This window comes from Tinamus guttatus, unplaced genomic scaffold (genome assembly GCF_059628265.1).
Source record: "Tinamus guttatus ecotype Peru unplaced genomic scaffold, ASM5962826v1 Tinamus_guttatus_pri_ptg000389l, whole genome shotgun sequence".
NCBI classification, from domain to species: domain Eukaryota; kingdom Metazoa; phylum Chordata; class Aves; order Tinamiformes; family Tinamidae; genus Tinamus; species Tinamus guttatus.
Window position 1 is genome coordinate 6,569,843 of NW_028288923.1, and position 16,802 is coordinate 6,586,644.

Here is a 16,802-nt window from a genome sequence, read left to right on the forward strand (position 1 = left end):
TCTCCTTAGTTTTGTAGTTCCTGGTTTTGAGAACAAATGGAATGAAATAATTCAAGTATCTTGTCTACCTAAAGCAGGAAAAGTTGCTGTGGCGCTAGAGCCTGACCTACTCAGGTCAATTTGTTCGTTATATTTTAACAATTTAAGGGACTAGGGAATTTGGGGAGCTTCAGGGGGTTGTTTGTTTTGCTTTACAATTACCAAGCCAAACACTTTTAAAATTATAATGTTTTGAATTAGCTTGCATTAAGAAAGTGATTATTTCTGCAAATTGATGTTCATGAATGTTATGAAGCAGCATGTTGCTGAACTTCAGACTGTCAAATTGCATGCTTTAACAAATACGTTATACAGGGAAGTGATTTGCAAAGAAAGTAAAAGAATAATTTTACCAGATCAGCCAGACAAAAGGTTGAATTTAACAGCCAGGAAAGAAAGTCCCCATGCTACAACATTACTGTTGCTGTAACATCTACAGTAAAATCCTATGTCCAATCTATGTATGAACACAGAGTATTTTTTATTCTATTGAGAGTTTGTTCTTCCCTGATTAGTGTGACTTTTTGCAACCAATAGTGGTTGAATAAATAAATGCATTTTGGTAAGAGAGGGTATTTTCTTTTGATGAATTGATTTTTGTGATCATCAGTAAGGAGGTTCCACTCTGTTAATTGCACGTTATTAGTGAATGGGTTTAGAAATCAGTCTTAAAGTGGTTAAATAGGCTACGTCTACCGTGTTGGTGCGAATGGTGAGAGAGAGAAGGTGTGAAAGATGTGCAAGTATTTGAAGCAGTGAGATAAGAAGACATTTTTGTATTACAGGTAGAATATTATTCTTCCAGGCTGGAGCTGCTTGTTCTTAGACTCTCGCAGAAACAACAGTGGAAGATTCAGTGCGATCTTTGCAAAGAAAGCAAAATGCTGCTTTTAAACAGGCCGCATTAAGGTGGAAGACAAGAAAATGTGTAGAAAGCAACCAAATTTATTAGCAGTCAGATCAACGTTATGATCTAATAATCTCTTTAATTTCTGAAAATCTTTTTTTGTTGTTGCTTAATAGAGACACTTGAGTGTATTTTATATTTTGTGCTCATAGGTTATTGAGTTGAGCAATAAGACCCTCTTGTTCTAATATTTCCTTCTGCCTTGGAAATTTTTTTCAAATACCGATGCTTTCTTACAAAAGACTTGCTATTTTTCAGCTTCCCTCCTCTACCCTGAAATACTCCCAAGTATTTTTGCTTTTGAACTCTAAAAGTATCAGTCTTTATATGTAAAGCATTAGGAAAAAGAGAGTAATGGTTTTATAGGTTGAAACATTGTTTTTAACTGCTTCCATCCCTCTGTGGTTCACATGCTTCGTGCTCTCCATCCAGTGTTAGCCTTAGATTTTTTTTTTTTGGATCTAGCTAAAATACTGTTGAAACAAACACCTCAAACCTAAAATTCACATTTGAGAAGGCTTTTGGTAAAACTTTTGTTTTTATTCTACTGCATGCAGAAGAGAAGATCAAATCGTCAAGTGAAAAGGAAAAAGTATGCTGAGGAAGGAGAAGGAAAGCAATCAGAAGAGGAGGCTAAAGTTGCTGTGAAAATCAAGAAGAGCTCTGCTCCGTTACCCGCTGAGCAGCCTTTGCAATTATTTGTTGTAAGTAAAATTTGGCTTCTTTTCTAGTGGCAACCTTCCAATTGTCTCAATAAGTTTAATGAATAAAGCTCACAATTTGGAAAACAAACCTTAGTAATACTCATCTATAGCTTATTTAACATGATATCTTGCCTAAGAATTTAAGAACTGGATTAATTACCCTTTTTCCCCCCTTGTTTGGTTAAAAATGCTCATCAATTTAACTGAAGTAACAATTAAGGATAAGTACATCTTGAAGAATGTGTCGCGCTGTGTAGGCATATGAAAAAGCCATGTGTTTTTATATATATATATATATATATATATATATATATATATATATATATATATATATATGGAGATATATGTATTGCAGCTTCTAGAAGTATAAAAGCAACAGAACCTCTGCTTAATGAGATGGAATAGAAATATTCCTGTCTTCCCCCCTGCCCAGGTTCACACTTCACTGTGTGATTTGTGCTGGCTCTGATACCTAAACTTGTTGAGCCCTTCTAGGGAAATAAAAGAACAGGAATAAAAGCAGTAGATGGTGCTAACGTGCTCTCAGGAGCACCAGGCTGCGAGAGAGAGCAGGAGGATGCCCAGCTGAACAAGGTGGATGGGAGGGATGGTGCTTTTTCCTGTGAGGAGCTGCCTTTGGAGATGGGCTCCATGGCTCCAGAGCTGCGGTGTTGCCAGAGTCTTTATCTTGCCTTTTCTGTGTAAATCCGGATATGTTGGCTATATCAGATCCACTGCTTAGGGCATGCACAGTGAGTCTGGTTCTGGAAAGCATCAAAATCACTGCTGCTTGCACTGTAAACGTGTCTGGTAGGTAAGCATTGGGTCCGAAGCTTTTTGGAAGTGCCACGCGTGCTGTGTTTTTAATTGTATTTCTCTTGTGCTATAGATCTGGAAAATCCTCCTTCTAAGCTGATCATATGCAAGCACTTCTTAAAAAAAAACAAACAAAAATGCCCCAAAACAAAAAAAAATACAAAAAAGCAAACAAACAAAAATTCCCCGCCCCACCTGTTCATCCAAACACTTTGCTTTAGTAAGGGATTGTAGTTTTTAAGTAGTATTAATCAAATACCTGTTGTGTTGAATGAAATAGACAATAGTAGTTGTCTGCTTATTGTTTTTTATTAAATAAAATTGGCACTTATGGCTAAGGTGGAATAGATACAATGTATGTATTTATTTATGTACTTCCAGACTGATGGAAAATGTTGCTGGTAGAAGACAAGCTTGCCTTTTGTTGATGATCTTTTAACAAACCGCTTGTTTAACAAACCACATGAGGGTCTTGAGGCTGATTGGTTTGCAGGGGGTGTTTACTGCTGTTCCTAGAGATGTCATTGTTTTCCTTCATTTATAGGAGAATCCAAGTGAGGAAGATGCAGCAATTGTAGACAAGATCTTATCCTCTAGGATAATAAAGAAAGAAGTAAGTGAAGGTCATAGTACGAAATTGCTTATTTGGATGTGTGCTGTGTCTATCCCCTCAATTTACATATCCCCTCAATTTTCTTTTTTAGGTGTCTGCTGGAATGACAGTGGAAACGGAAGAGTTTTTTGTAAAATATAAGAACTAGTAAGTGTTGTGTTTGATTGAGAAGGTCTTTACTTAAATGGCAATTGCTGTATTCAAGCTTTATTTTAAATGATAAATGATTTCTTATTTGAGTGAAACTCACCTTGATAACTCTGCTGTTATAACCGTATGCTAAAAATGCATACTAAGCTTTTGCTTTCGCTAATGTAACCTTAATCTCTGTAATTTTAGCTCCTACCTCCACTGCGAATGGGCCACAGAACAACAGCTGTTAAAGGATAAAAGAATCCAGCAGAAAATAAAGCGGTTCAAACTAAGGCAGGCACAAAGAGCTCACTTCTTTGCTGATGTGAGTATGAAATATGCAAATAAAAATGAGCTTTTTTCCTTCTTGAAAATGTGATTAAAAGTTTGTTATTAGATGGAATAGATAAAATATCGAGAAGTAAAATTTAGCTATCGGGATTGGGTTTTGGGTTATGGCAGGTGGAAGGGCAGGAGTGTTGTGGGTTGTTTATGTTTTTGTTTGTTTTGTGTTGCTGCTGTTGTTTTGTGAGTCTTGAAGATAGAAATGTAATTTTAAGGGCAGTTGCCTGCAGTTACTGAATTGACGTCACTTGCACAGTTTAAAATACAGGATTCTTTGCTAGCCACCTATAGTAGAGATGGAAGCATCTGGGAAAGACTTTTCCAAAACAGGGAATATGCAAGAGAGAAGATCTTATCTTAGTATGGGCGGTTTCTGTAGTGTACAACCTTCTAGACACAGCTGAACTATTGCACTTCGTTCCTCAGTGAGTCTGCATTTTCTGTTCTCATGTCGGATACCTCTTTGAGGCCAATTATCTCTATAAATATGGTGATTTCCTGGTGTGTGCAAAAGCCTCAATAGCTTCCAGCTGACAAATTCGTTTATACCTAATCATATTTGTGTACAGCAAAAAACGAGTATACTAAGTCTCAGGGTATACCAGCTTTTTTTGTTTCCCTGCTTAGAACTGTTTTTTAATAATTGTGCATTTCAGATGGAAGAAGAACCTTTTAATCCTGACTATGTTGAAGTAGACCGGGTATTAGAAGTCTCTTTGTGTGAAGATAAGGACACCGGTGAGGTAAATAGCAAAAAAAATTGCTTAAAGCAAATCAAGAAGATATAAGGTTAGGTAGTTGTATTTTTAGTAGATTTAAGATGAAAGCCTTAATGATTTTGCATCTCTCTGTGGGTTTATTCATTTAATGCTGTAGGAGTAGCTATGATAGCTTGTTCTCTTTTCTTATGTAGCAAAATTAACGAACTTTAGTGATTTCTGCCTTCATTTTCAAAAAGAAGGCATAAGAGTTAGAATTAGTACTTTCTCAGTGTGTGTGCAGCAGATTTGTCATTATTTCAATTTTTAAAAAGATCATTGATACAAGCCTTTTCCTTATGTCTTCATGAAGTATCACTTTTAAATTTAGCTTCTAAATCTTTATTTGCTGACTCAAATTAAAACCATCTCTTTCAGCTCTTTAGACTTTTTTTTTTTCAAGGTTTTCTTATACATGTCACAGCAGAGCTATAAAGCTTTCTATTGCACAGGATCTCTGTTCCAGCATCTTATGTGTTTGGCTTTTGAGAATGGAGGAAACATTCTGGGTAGCAACTCTGTGGTTAGATTTTTCTGTTTTCACAGACATTGTGATTAGGAGTGAGTGGAATTAAGACAAATTGAGAGCATATTTCTAGCTTCAGGGATCTACAGCAAGTAGTAAAATATGAGAAGGCAGAGATAAGTAGATGGAAAACACTGCATTCATTCCACCAAGGAATCTAGGAACTTAAACAAATTAGTACAGCTTCCTTTTAAACCATAGAAAAAATGTGATTTTTGTTTCCAGTGGTTTTATGTAAATTAACTGTGCAAATAGAAGTCATATTAACAGTCTGTAAACTAAAATAAAAACTGATAACATTCAGAATTTTTTCCTGCAGCCTGTTGTTTACTATTTAGTAAAATGGTGTTCGTTGCCGTATGAAGACAGTACGTGGGAGCTGAAAGAAGATGTAGATCAAGCAAAAATAGAAGAATTTGAACAGTTACAAGCTTCCAGGCCTGACTCAAGAAGATTGGTAAAATTATACTTAATTTATTTGTCTGTCTTGGCAAACTGGATGTGCTTTTATTAAATGTAAACTTTTGAGTTAAAACATAAGGTTTATTGACAGTAAAGGATTGGTGACCTTTGTTACCTAGAGGAAAAAAGAATTCAAGTAGGCATAGATGAATATTTTCATCCATTTGTTTCTTTGTTAATTTAAAAGTATTTTTTTTCTTCATCTTGAGGGAGCAATATGAAGTGTTATGACTTTGTGTGCAGTGCATTCTAATTGTCTATCACAAGATATAAACATCATTATGATGAGTGGAAAACAGAATAAAATATAAACACCCTTTCTTCCATAGAAAACAGAGTTTCCTTGTGTTTCAACACTGAAGGAAATTGGCAGAGATCTACCAAGCAGATTTCATAATTACTTCCTGTTTTTATTTTTCTTCTTTTCATAAATGTCTAGCTAAGAGAGAGACATACGTATAATGAGGAAATTGGTTTTATCATTAAATTATGAATCTTTGGCCTCATAGAATAGGAGAAAAGAGTTCCTGTATTTGAAGTTGTCTTATTGCCACGGAGTAAGGCATATGTCCTGCGTGGTGCAGTGCAACTCCTGTTCTAATTTATTTACCTTACATAACTGAATATGCACAGGATTTTAATTTATAGGCTTTGGATTTTATTTTAATGCTTTCTCATCCCTGGATAATTACAGAAGTCATGATTAGCCTCTTTAGATGATGTCCGCTGCATTTTTTTTCTAGTATTTTTTTAAAATGCTGCTATTTCAGCATATGAGGAGGTTTATAAATCTGTTTTGCCCTGTTTCCTTTTGAAAGAAAAAGATGATTAAAGTACAACTGTGGGGCTGGCAGCCATGGGCAGCAGCAGCCCTGTCTTCCCCGCCAGGCTCCAGAGAGCACAAGGCAGCGTTTGCTGCCGGCGGCTGGCGGAGCTGGAGGTGGCTGTGGGAGAGCAGCCAGATGGCTGTGGGTGAGGGAGAGCAGCTACAGCTGCTGGGGAGGACGGCGAGCGCAGCAGGCGGCCTCGCGCCGGGTGGTGCTGACACTGGCCATGGAGACACGCAGTCGAGGTGTGTAATTTACAGCTACCACATTGGGCTGCCTGGGTTTGGTACATGTCTCTTTCCTACAGATAGCTTGCTTTAGTTTAGCAGCTTGAGGTAGGAATGCAGAAGCTGCCTAAAGACACTGTCTGTCACTGGTGTCCTACACAGTATCAGTTGAATAGATGATGGTTGCTCTGCTGTGCGGCCTACGGAGCCTGCAGGCCGGGGAGGCTGCGTGCGTGCCAGCCCTCAGCTTGTCTGGGGCTCTTGTGGGAGATGGTGTCCTGATACTGTTACAGGCTTCTTGTGTCAGTCACGTTCGTGTTATGATCCTGTGTTTGCCGCCACCGTTCATCTGATCGCTTGGTGCATTCAGGGAACTCAACCACCCACACGTTGACTTTTCTTGTCATCCTGGTGCTGGCTTCCCGAGTTGGCTGTGTGGTCAGATGAACATTAGTGCCCAGCACTGGTGCTGAAAGCAAGGGCCGGAGCCCAGTACCTTTGACGTGGCTTGGCCCAGCCTAGTGGCAGCTTTAGAATCCAGAGTTACTCGAACTTTTGGCATCCTCATAGTCCCACACATCTGGGTGGCAGTGGTTGTGGGACAGGTGTTCCTAGAGCTTCCGATGTGAAACATAAAAGGTTCTCAGCAGGTTCTTTGAAGACTCATTGTTGTATAAAGGACTTAGTGTTTCACATGACCTGGGTGAGGCTATTTGAACTTTCATTTTTAGAAATTGGTTGTTTCATCTTACTGCTTTAAATTTATTGTTAAATTATTAATTTCTGTAGACACTAAACTTTAGATTTCTACACATTAGTAAGTGATGTTAGCATGATCCCTTTCCATCTTTAAGACTGAATAATTATACCGAAAGTTGTTACATTCAAGAACTAATAGGTAAAAATGTTTTTAAAAAAGGGAATGTGTGCCAACTTGCAAATGTATTCATTTTTCCCTTAAAGGAACGACCGCCTCCAAACTCTTGGAAGAAGATAGAACAGTCCAGGGAATATAAAAATGGCAATCAGCTCAGGGAATATCAACTGGAAGGACTTAACTGGCTCTTATTCAACTGGTACAATAGGTATATGCATGGAATATTTTAATGTAATTTTTAAGACTCTCAAGTGAATGTATTGCAGTGGATGAATACTGTTTTAAACAAACTTAACCTCAACTTTTGGCTAAAACGTATAACTAAAAGAAATTTGTAGTTTCTCTTGTATTTTTTATCAGAACAGTCTATGGTGGTTTTTTAATGAAGCTTAAGATGATGTTGCACTTGCATCTTTCAAAATGATGTATAGAATTAATATATATTTCAAGTTAATTCTTTTCATGAACAAGAGTAGTAGATAATTGTATTTCTTATATTAAAGCTCACTTAACTTTTGGTCATTAATACTATAATATATTAACTAGAATTTAATCATTGTTTGAAGAGTATTGCGTCTGTTTTTCAAGGCTTTTTTTCCCCAAAAAGTATGAATTTTCTCTACATCTAATTCAGGTATCTGTCTGTGAATCTTCCTGCTTTCTTTATTTCCAAAGTATCAATTGCCTTCTCTTCACTGTTTAGGCATATAGTTTCATGATCTGAATGGAAAACAAACAAACAAACAAAACAACCCAATCTGTTAGAGTCAAAGCCACAAAGGTCTTTCAGGAGGGGATGAGAGAACTGGGACTGTTCAGCCTGGAGAAGTAAAGGCTCAGCGGGGACCTTATCAATGCATAGAAATAGCTGATGATGGGGAGGGTGAGGATGACAGAGGAAGGCTTAGTGACAGGATGAGAGGCAATGGACACAAATGGAAAGGCAGGAAATTCCATCTGAAAATAAGCAAGTCCTTCTTCACTGGTAGTCAAACCTTGGCACAGTTGTCTAGAGAGGTTGTGGAGTCTCTGACCTTGTTGATACTCAAAAGCCATCTTGACATGGTCCTGGGCAACCTGCTCCAGATAATCCTGTGGCTGAGGTCACTGCAGAGCTGCTGGGCACCGAAGTGAATGTGCGTGGTGAAGGCGAGCACATAGTGGTGCTTTGGGCACCAGCCTGCTGGTTGTAGATCCGTATCCCTTGGGCAAAGAGAGGGTGAAATTTGGCAATGGTTTGGCAGCATTTATGAGCATCTTCTGCAGTGCCACAGCTTTGACTGTTGTTTTAAATTGGTGTATTTGAGCTTTGTTTTCATAAACATTGCGTTTCCGTAGCAGCTCTAATGACTGTACTTTCTTTGACCCTAATAACAAATAAATATATCTTACTTTCAGACGAAATTGCATTTTAGCGGATGAAATGGGTCTTGGCAAAACCATTCAGTCCATTACATTCCTCTATGAAATCCTGCTGTCTGGTATAAGGGGGCCTTTTCTGATCATAGCTCCGCTTTCCACTATAACAAACTGGGAAAGAGAATTTCGCACATGGACTGACCTTAATGTTGTAGTGTATCATGGAAGCATGATCAGCAGACAGATGATTCAGCAGTATGAAATGTACTTCAGGGACTCCCAGGTATTGTAATATCACTTGCATCCACTAACTTACCCCAAACCTCTTTAGTAATGAAAAATACACTTTACATAATCTGCATAAATGTCTTAGTGAAGGTTATTTTCTGTATCAACATGTTGTGGCTTTATGGTTTTTACATGTCAGTCTTGAAGATGTGCTTACGGATTAAGTCCTATGAAGCTGATTGCAGCAAGATGTGCGTTGTTAGAACATGCTGAGCAATTTTGCAGTTGAGTAGCATTGACACTGGCATTTATGTGGAGGTTAAGTGTATGCACATAGTTGCATTTGGACCCTGAATTCGAAGGAGAGTGAGAAAGAAAATGTAGTCCATTAAACCCTACGTTGCCTTTAGGTAGCTATTAATTTCCTTTTCCTGGAGTAAACTAACCTGGTTCATTTTAGAGTTTATGTTTCTGTCTTAATTACTTTAATTGAAATAAAAAAAAAAACCTTAGTGTTTTTAACATTTTTGTCTGTTTTTCTGTATAGGCAAATAATTTTTTAAATTATCCTGCTATTTTACAAAATTCGTTAAGGCTATTAAAAAAAAAAAAAAAAAACAGCTTTCTCTTTGAACAAAGTCTTGAGTATTATAATGACATCTTGTTTCTGTAGTGAGTTACTGTGTGCTGTCTTATGGAAGACCTGACATTTCCGCTTTGTCAGACTAATTGACTAAAGCAAGTTAGATAAGTTAAAAGGCGTTCATCTAATTCTCACTGGCTCAAGTGATCTATTAATTTTTTTTACTTGCTGTTTGAGTCCTAGGTGTATTTCTGTTGTGTATTTTAATTGATTGTAGATTTCTTCTGTCCATCATTTTTTCAGATTTTAATGGGATTATAAAAGCGTTATCACCACTAAACTCCTGTTGCAGTAGTTTTATTAGATGGCTATATCCGTAATTAAGAAGTGGTTAGAATTTTACTCTTGGTTAGACAGTATTGGTTTTTTGATGATGGATAATAATTCATTAGTATTAATTACAGAATTACATAGACCTACTAGACATGTATGGGAAGATAAAACAGTTTGTAACATAAAATCTCATGTCTGGTTTTGGATAGAATGTCAGTGATGAAATCTGTGGAGTAGATTCATGGAATATGACAAGGGGTGTGTGTCTGTACATCTCTAGGGCCGCATCGTTCGAGGTACATACAGGTTCCAGGCCATTATCACTACTTTTGAAATGATTCTTGGGGGCTGTCCAGAACTCAATGCGATTGAGTGGCGATGTGTTATTATTGATGAAGCACATAGACTGAAGAACAAAAACTGCAAACTCTTGGAAGGACTGAAACTAATGAACCTTGTGAGTAGCTATATTTCACTTACTTGATTTTACTTTTTTTTTTTTTTTTAATAAAGTTATTTAAGCGTTGTACTGTAACAAGCTTGATTACCAGAAGACTCACTGGTGATAACTATTCTTGATACTCTGTTCAAATATATGGTGGTATATTTTAGAGGGAAATGGGGAAAATGGGATGCTAGTTAACTCGAAGCAGAATCTATTTCTGCTAGTGCTTATAATTGTCTATTTTGATTATGATTTTGATCATTTTTAGTAATAAGTTCTAATAAATTTCTGACTATTTGAATAACGATACATTAAAAAAATAGAAAGTGTATTAAATTATTTGTTAGAGACAAATTATCATAACACCATTAAGCAAGTAGTGGAACTTGAGAGGATGATTAGATAATCTCATACTCCAGGTATAACATGATTTTTTGTATGTTTGTGTACATGTATCTTGTACAAGATGCACTATGACTACTTTTTTTTTCTCTCATCAGACCTTTACTTTAGTTTAATAGTTGATATATCTTTCAAAGAAGATATATAAGCTGTCTGATTTGGCTTCTGTTATATTGAGAGGAGGGATTGTTTAAGTGTCCATATACAAATGAGAAGTTGTTCAGTCATTTCTTAACTGCTTAGCTCTAACTAGATGAGCTGATTCACAGATGCCAGAAGACAAAATACATAGAAAAGCTAAAAGAAAATACTTAGTTTATCTTTTATAAATACTTTGGTGTGTATTATATACACTTACTAACACTCAGAAGGGCTCCTTTCAGGTTATGATACTCAGAATCAACAGAAATGTTTAGTAGGTGTCTGCATATAAGCTCATGCAAATTTTCCTTCTTTCTCCCTTTTTTTATAGGAGCATAAAGTGCTGCTGACAGGTACACCACTGCAGAACACAGTAGAAGAATTATTTAGCCTCCTTCATTTTCTTGAGCCGTTGCGTTTTCCTGCTGAATCTACGTTCATGCAAGAATTTGGAGACCTTAAAACAGAGGAACAGGTACTACATGTTGAAAAAGTTTCTTCTATGCTTCACTACTTGAAGTGACTTACCTGAGGAATAATTTCTGTTTTGAAGAGCTTACATAATTAAATATTAGTGTTGTTTCCCCCAGGCTATCACTTATGGGTTCTTTTGTCATGCATTTAATTTTTCTAATCCATGCAGGTGGTAGGAAACAGTTGAAATGTAATAACATTATCAGATTAGTAAAAAAGTCAAGGCATCATCTTTGGGATATTCTGAATTAAAAAGGCAATGTCAAGTATTTTTTCTAATTTCTTCTTTTTGGTTATATTTAGAGCTTCATTTTACTTTGAAAAATTCTCTGATAAATTTAAATAGATTAAAAATAAAAATAAAAATTACATTCTTCTGGAAAATGTTTCATCCAAATGTAGAATTTTCCATGATTTGGATTTAAAAACCTTTGAGTTACACCATGCCATTACTTGTACATATGTTCCAACTAATTGTTTTGCTTCATTCAGGTTCAGAAACTACAAGCCATCCTCAAGCCCATGATGCTCCGACGATTAAAGGAAGATGTAGAAAAAAAGCTGGCTCCTAAAGAGGAAACTATAATTGAAGTAGAATTAACTAATATTCAGAAGAAATACTATCGAGCAATTTTGGAGAAGAATTTTGCTTTCTTATCCAAGGGAGCAGGGCAAGCAAATGTACCAAATCTAGTTAACACTATGATGGAACTCCGAAAGTGTTGTAATCACCCGTATCTCATTAAAGGTAAATGCCTGATAAATTAAGAGTAATCGCTTATTTAAAGTACTTCTGTACTTCTTTTTAAAGTATATAAGAACCTCTGTTTGGAATATGTTGCATTGTGATCAGACTTCTCAAATATTGAATCAGGTGGGAACTTTTTTTTTCTTTTTGGTGGATATAAAGTTAACTTGAGGCAGTTGCAAAAAAAAAAAAAAAAATGCTAAAAATGGCATTATTTACTTGCATAAAAAACAAACCTGACCCTGAGTCATCAATGTGGCAAATATTTTTGGATGTGCTGTCCCTGTCACCATCACCTAGTTCCATGACAGTAAGACATAGTCACAAGTCACTGAAAGGATCTCCTATGTATGGCCCTTGTTTTTGTGACTCAGGCTTTTGTTTAACTGTGGAACCCCTTTAGTAAGTACAGGAAAAAAGGGCAAAGTTTGGATTTAAGTAAACAGTCAAACAATGCATTAATTAACAATTTATAGGTAAAAGACCAAGACGCATATTTGCCCCAAAATAAACAGTTTATTTTGAGGCTTGCTTTGTGAATCTATGAATATATTTGTGTGCATGTATATACAGATGCTGTTATATGTTTTTTGATAGGTGCTGAAGAGAAAATTCTTGGAGAGTTTAAAGAAACTTACAGCCCAAGTGCTCCTGACTTCCATTTACAAGCAATGATCCAATCTGCTGGTAAATTGGTTCTGATTGATAAGCTTCTTCCTAAAATGAAAGCAGGAGGCCACAAGGTGCTTATCTTCTCTCAAATGGTGCGCTGTCTTGATATTTTGGAGGATTACCTTATTCATAAAAGGTAAGGTATTGCCTATTTTATCTTCCTAGTATGTTATTCTCAGTGGGCGTATCATTAGCTGTTTATTGCAGGATTAATGATTACAGCATATCAAAGGTAGGAGACCACTGTTTTGTTGTTGTTCCAATTACTTTGTAACTTCTTTTGCTCTGTGATATGTTATCAGTTATTCAACACTGGAAAACTTGAGAGGGCAACTAAAGAAAGGTTACTGAGTAAGCAGTGTGCCTTTAGTGTGCCTTTTCAAGGAATTGTTCTTGTATGTAGGTGCTGTTTACACATTGCCTATCAGAAAGCTTGTAAGGTCCAGCTCAACATTGTTTGTCTAAACAGGAAGCATATAGGAAGCATGCTATTTATGCTTTATTTATATCATGTTGGACTTGGGCCAGTTACTCCTAGGGGAAGTATCGCTCCTTACTCCTTAAGTAACATTGTGCACCTACATTTTTTAATATAAGGCACTTGCGCTTATTTAAGCATGTGACTAAGTACTGCCTGTACAGCCTTAGCATGGGAAGTCTAGGCTTAAACGTGCAGTTCAGATCAGTAATTGTTCTTTTAGCCTGTAAAACTCCAGAAAGTTCCGGGTTGATTGTTTTAATAGTTCAGTTGTTGGCTTGGTAAATACTGCTTTGAAGGTTATACTTGTCAGTGGACTGTCTCATAATACAGAACTAATTTAAAAATAAATAGTAATAGATGTAAGTGCCTTCATGCAGTGAATACTGTAATGTGGAAATCATTTGCGAATTATATTTATCTTTCATTATCATTCTATATAAGTTTCAGACTTTTGGTTACATGAAGTTGTTAATTTGGACTCGAACATGACATTTTGTGTTCTGTATGTGTGGATTTCAATGCACTGACTGAATCTTTACTTCAGTCATACACATATTTCAATATGAAAATATTCCTTTTTTTGTAAGATTGTGACAGCTAGACTGGTACAACCATGCTGCAGGTAGAATCTTTTGAAATCCACAGAAGTTAATGTGCCTTGTCCTGCCCTGGGAGCATAAGTGTTGGAGAGCCCACACGATCTGAGGTGACACTGGGCAGAATTGCCAGCTCCAGGAGGTGGCTGCCTGCCAAAATGCCTGTGGTCCCGTGGATTATCTGCTGTGCTACTTTGCAGCTGATTAGAAGAAAAATGGCTGTGAAGCTTTTGGTCTAGCAAATAGACCAAATTTGGCATCTTGCTCCCTTTACAACCTGCACAAGTGTTTTGCGGCTTTCCTTTAAGCTAGGTTGAGACATGTAATTTGATTTCAGAAGTTTCAAAGGAGTCTTTGTATTTATCAAATGTGCTAAAAAAAAAAAAGGGGCTGTTGAACTCTAGTCTCTTAATTTTGCCAGTTTTAGCTGAGGAGGTGCCAAGTTCATTGAGCCTCGATAAAGACAGTGTCAGAGGGCTGGAAGTCAGCTTTGTTCTGCCGCCGCAGCTCTTGGCGGACAGGACGAGCAGTTTCTGCTCCGTTTATGCCGTTCATCTGTGAGAGTTGAGGCCGTGGGGTATCTAACAGGGCAGCATGCTGCTGTGCTTGGGGGACCTCAGGCAGCGATCCAAGAATAGCATGTGAAAAACTTACAAATGTCCATGTTGGACTTGATTTTTGTGGCATGTTTGAATACAGCTAAATGCCATGGTAGCGCATGTTCCCTGCTAGGTATAATCAGGTTAATCAGAATAACAGTTCTGCTTTTCAGAAGAATTTACCATTTCATTGTTATGACTTGCTTGATGTTACTTGCCTTTTACTACTGCCACTATGATAGTATGATTTCTGGTTATGTTATTTTCCTTTACCTGGTAAATAATTGTGTAATAACCTTTGTGTGTGTATGTGACAATTTGCAGGTACTTATATGAGCGGATTGATGGGCGGGTAAGAGGGAATCTGAGGCAAGCTGCCATCGACCGATTCAGCAAACCCGATTCAGATCGGTTTGTCTTCCTGCTCTGCACCAGAGCTGGTGGCTTGGGCATTAATCTGACAGCAGCAGATACGTGTATAATTTTTGATTCTGATTGGAATCCCCAAAATGATCTGCAGGTATTTTTTTTTCTTTTGCGAAAGTAATAATCAAGGCCAATAACGTCAATTAACAAACTTAATGACTGTGAATTTGGTTACTATAAATGTTATCTTTGTTTTGAACGTGCATTATTTCCTTGTGTTCATTTTTTTTTTTTTCCTTTGAGGCGTATGTTTAAAGTTTCTTGATGGGTATTTTCTAGGTGTAAGTCATCTAGGTTCCATATTTCAGCTTTGTGCTTCAGACTAATTTTTCTTGAAATGCAACAGCGTATATGCGGCTAAATCAGTGACTTTATAAAATTCCCAAGATTCACGTGCCTGAAGCTGAAGCAGAATCCATTCTGAAGTCATGACTTAGTCAGCATTTGTATTTAGAGATATGACAAATTGTGGCACAGTGTGTCTTTCCAATACGATGTTTTTATCAGAGAAATACCTTTCAGCAGTGTTCAATGCACATCATCGCACCGCATCGCACTCTGTTTTTCTGAGTTTACAGGAGTGTTTGTGGCATGAAAGGTATCTGATAGCTTCCACTTAAGTCATGTCAATTGGCTTCCTTTCAAATTAATTAATGCTATTTAAGATGACACTATGGTAGAACAATTTTTTTTTTTTTAAAGAAAAAAAAACTTAGAAGTTTAAATTTTCATTTCTCTTCTTCCTCCTTTTAAAAGGCTCAAGCCCGTTGTCACAGGATTGGTCAGAACAAGGCAGTGAAGGTCTACAGGCTGATAACCCGCAACTCCTATGAGAGAGAGATGTTTGACAGGGCAAGTCTGAAGCTGGGGCTCGATAAGGCTGTTCTGCAGAGTATGAGCGGCAGAGAAAACAGCGTTGGTGGCGTACGTGGATTTGTTTTTTGGAATAATTATTCTTTGTTGTATTTTCTGATGTTGGTTAAGGATATCTGATGTTGATTGGCATAACTCGGAAAAATTAGTCACATTTTCTGATAAATTATCTGATAAAATTTTCATTAGTTGTTATCTCATAAGGTCCTAGGTAGATGATTTCAAAGTTAACACAGTTTGCGTTGTTATATCTTCCTGAATTGATATAATGTATTACTTCTAATATCTCACCTACACCTGATCTTATATTAGTTATTTTTTAACTTATCTTCTTAACTGCATTGATACTAGCCTTGACTGAAGCAAGGTACTAGCAAAAAATTGTCACAGTAGCCATACGTTATTATTTCAATAGTCAACTAGACTGTTTTCTTGGTGTTTTAAATAATCTGAATTTTAAATTTATAAATTAAATATATAGATAAATTGCAGAAAGGAAGCAAGAAATAAAAAGAGGCTTTAAGGCACTTTTTCCTAGTGTGCTTTATTTATTTATTTATTTAACATCTATTTGCTTGCTCAGATACAACAACTCTCTAAGAAAGAAATAGAAGATTTGCTTCGAAGAGGCGCATACGGTGCCATTATGGATGAAGAAGATGAAGGCTCTAAATTCTGTGAGGAAGACATTGACCAAATTCTGCAGCGTCGTACTAAAACTATCACAATTGAATCAGAAGGAAGGGGCTCTACATTTGCCAAGGTACAGAAGCAGCAAGCTATTCTTCGACCATTTAGAGTTTTAAATTTAGTTGAAGAATGTTATAAAGCTTACACTTGAAAAAGAAACACAACATTGTATTAGGCACTTTTCTTGTGTTCTTACGTTTCAAATCTTTAATAGACATGTATATTTGGCAAACTACAATTTGCTAATTCATAGTGAGTAGATGTCACACTGAGGGACATGCTTGAGCAAAGTCAAGAGGTAGGTAATAGGGTAGCCTTTTGGAAAGGCCAGGGCTCATGTGTTTATGCTCTAGTGCACTGCACTTGGCAAGAATATTAAAATACTATGTATTTTAATATGTGCTTTGATATATATTAAGCATAGGGGAAAAATGCAAATCTTTAAATATTGCATGATAGATATTGATAGATATTAGAGAGATATAAATGTTGCATAAAAATGCAAGTCTTTATGGTTGT

At 36.6% G+C, this 16,802-nt stretch overlaps 1 protein-coding gene across 5 annotated transcripts in view; it reads left to right on the top strand.

Moving 5' to 3' along the window:
* CHD9 (chromodomain helicase DNA binding protein 9) overlaps nucleotides 1–16,802 on the top strand; it is a 63,418-nt gene that overhangs the window by 27,835 nt on the left and 18,781 nt on the right. For all 5 annotated transcript variants that reach the window (XM_088530858.1, XM_088530861.1, XM_088530859.1 and 2 more), the window contains 15 exons: nucleotides 1,504–1,650; nucleotides 3,011–3,079; nucleotides 3,171–3,226; nucleotides 3,419–3,536; nucleotides 4,213–4,299; nucleotides 5,160–5,297; nucleotides 7,320–7,441; nucleotides 8,632–8,875; nucleotides 10,017–10,193; nucleotides 11,056–11,199; nucleotides 11,691–11,946; nucleotides 12,544–12,754; nucleotides 14,619–14,814; nucleotides 15,477–15,644; nucleotides 16,177–16,356. In XM_088530858.1, the coding sequence (XP_088386984.1) occupies nucleotides 1,504–1,650; nucleotides 3,011–3,079; nucleotides 3,171–3,226; nucleotides 3,419–3,536; nucleotides 4,213–4,299; nucleotides 5,160–5,297; nucleotides 7,320–7,441; nucleotides 8,632–8,875; nucleotides 10,017–10,193; nucleotides 11,056–11,199; nucleotides 11,691–11,946; nucleotides 12,544–12,754; nucleotides 14,619–14,814; nucleotides 15,477–15,644; nucleotides 16,177–16,356 (2,313 nt within the window). The remainder of the gene's footprint in view (nucleotides 1–1,503; nucleotides 1,651–3,010; nucleotides 3,080–3,170; nucleotides 3,227–3,418; nucleotides 3,537–4,212; nucleotides 4,300–5,159; nucleotides 5,298–7,319; nucleotides 7,442–8,631; nucleotides 8,876–10,016; nucleotides 10,194–11,055; nucleotides 11,200–11,690; nucleotides 11,947–12,543; nucleotides 12,755–14,618; nucleotides 14,815–15,476; nucleotides 15,645–16,176; nucleotides 16,357–16,802) is intronic.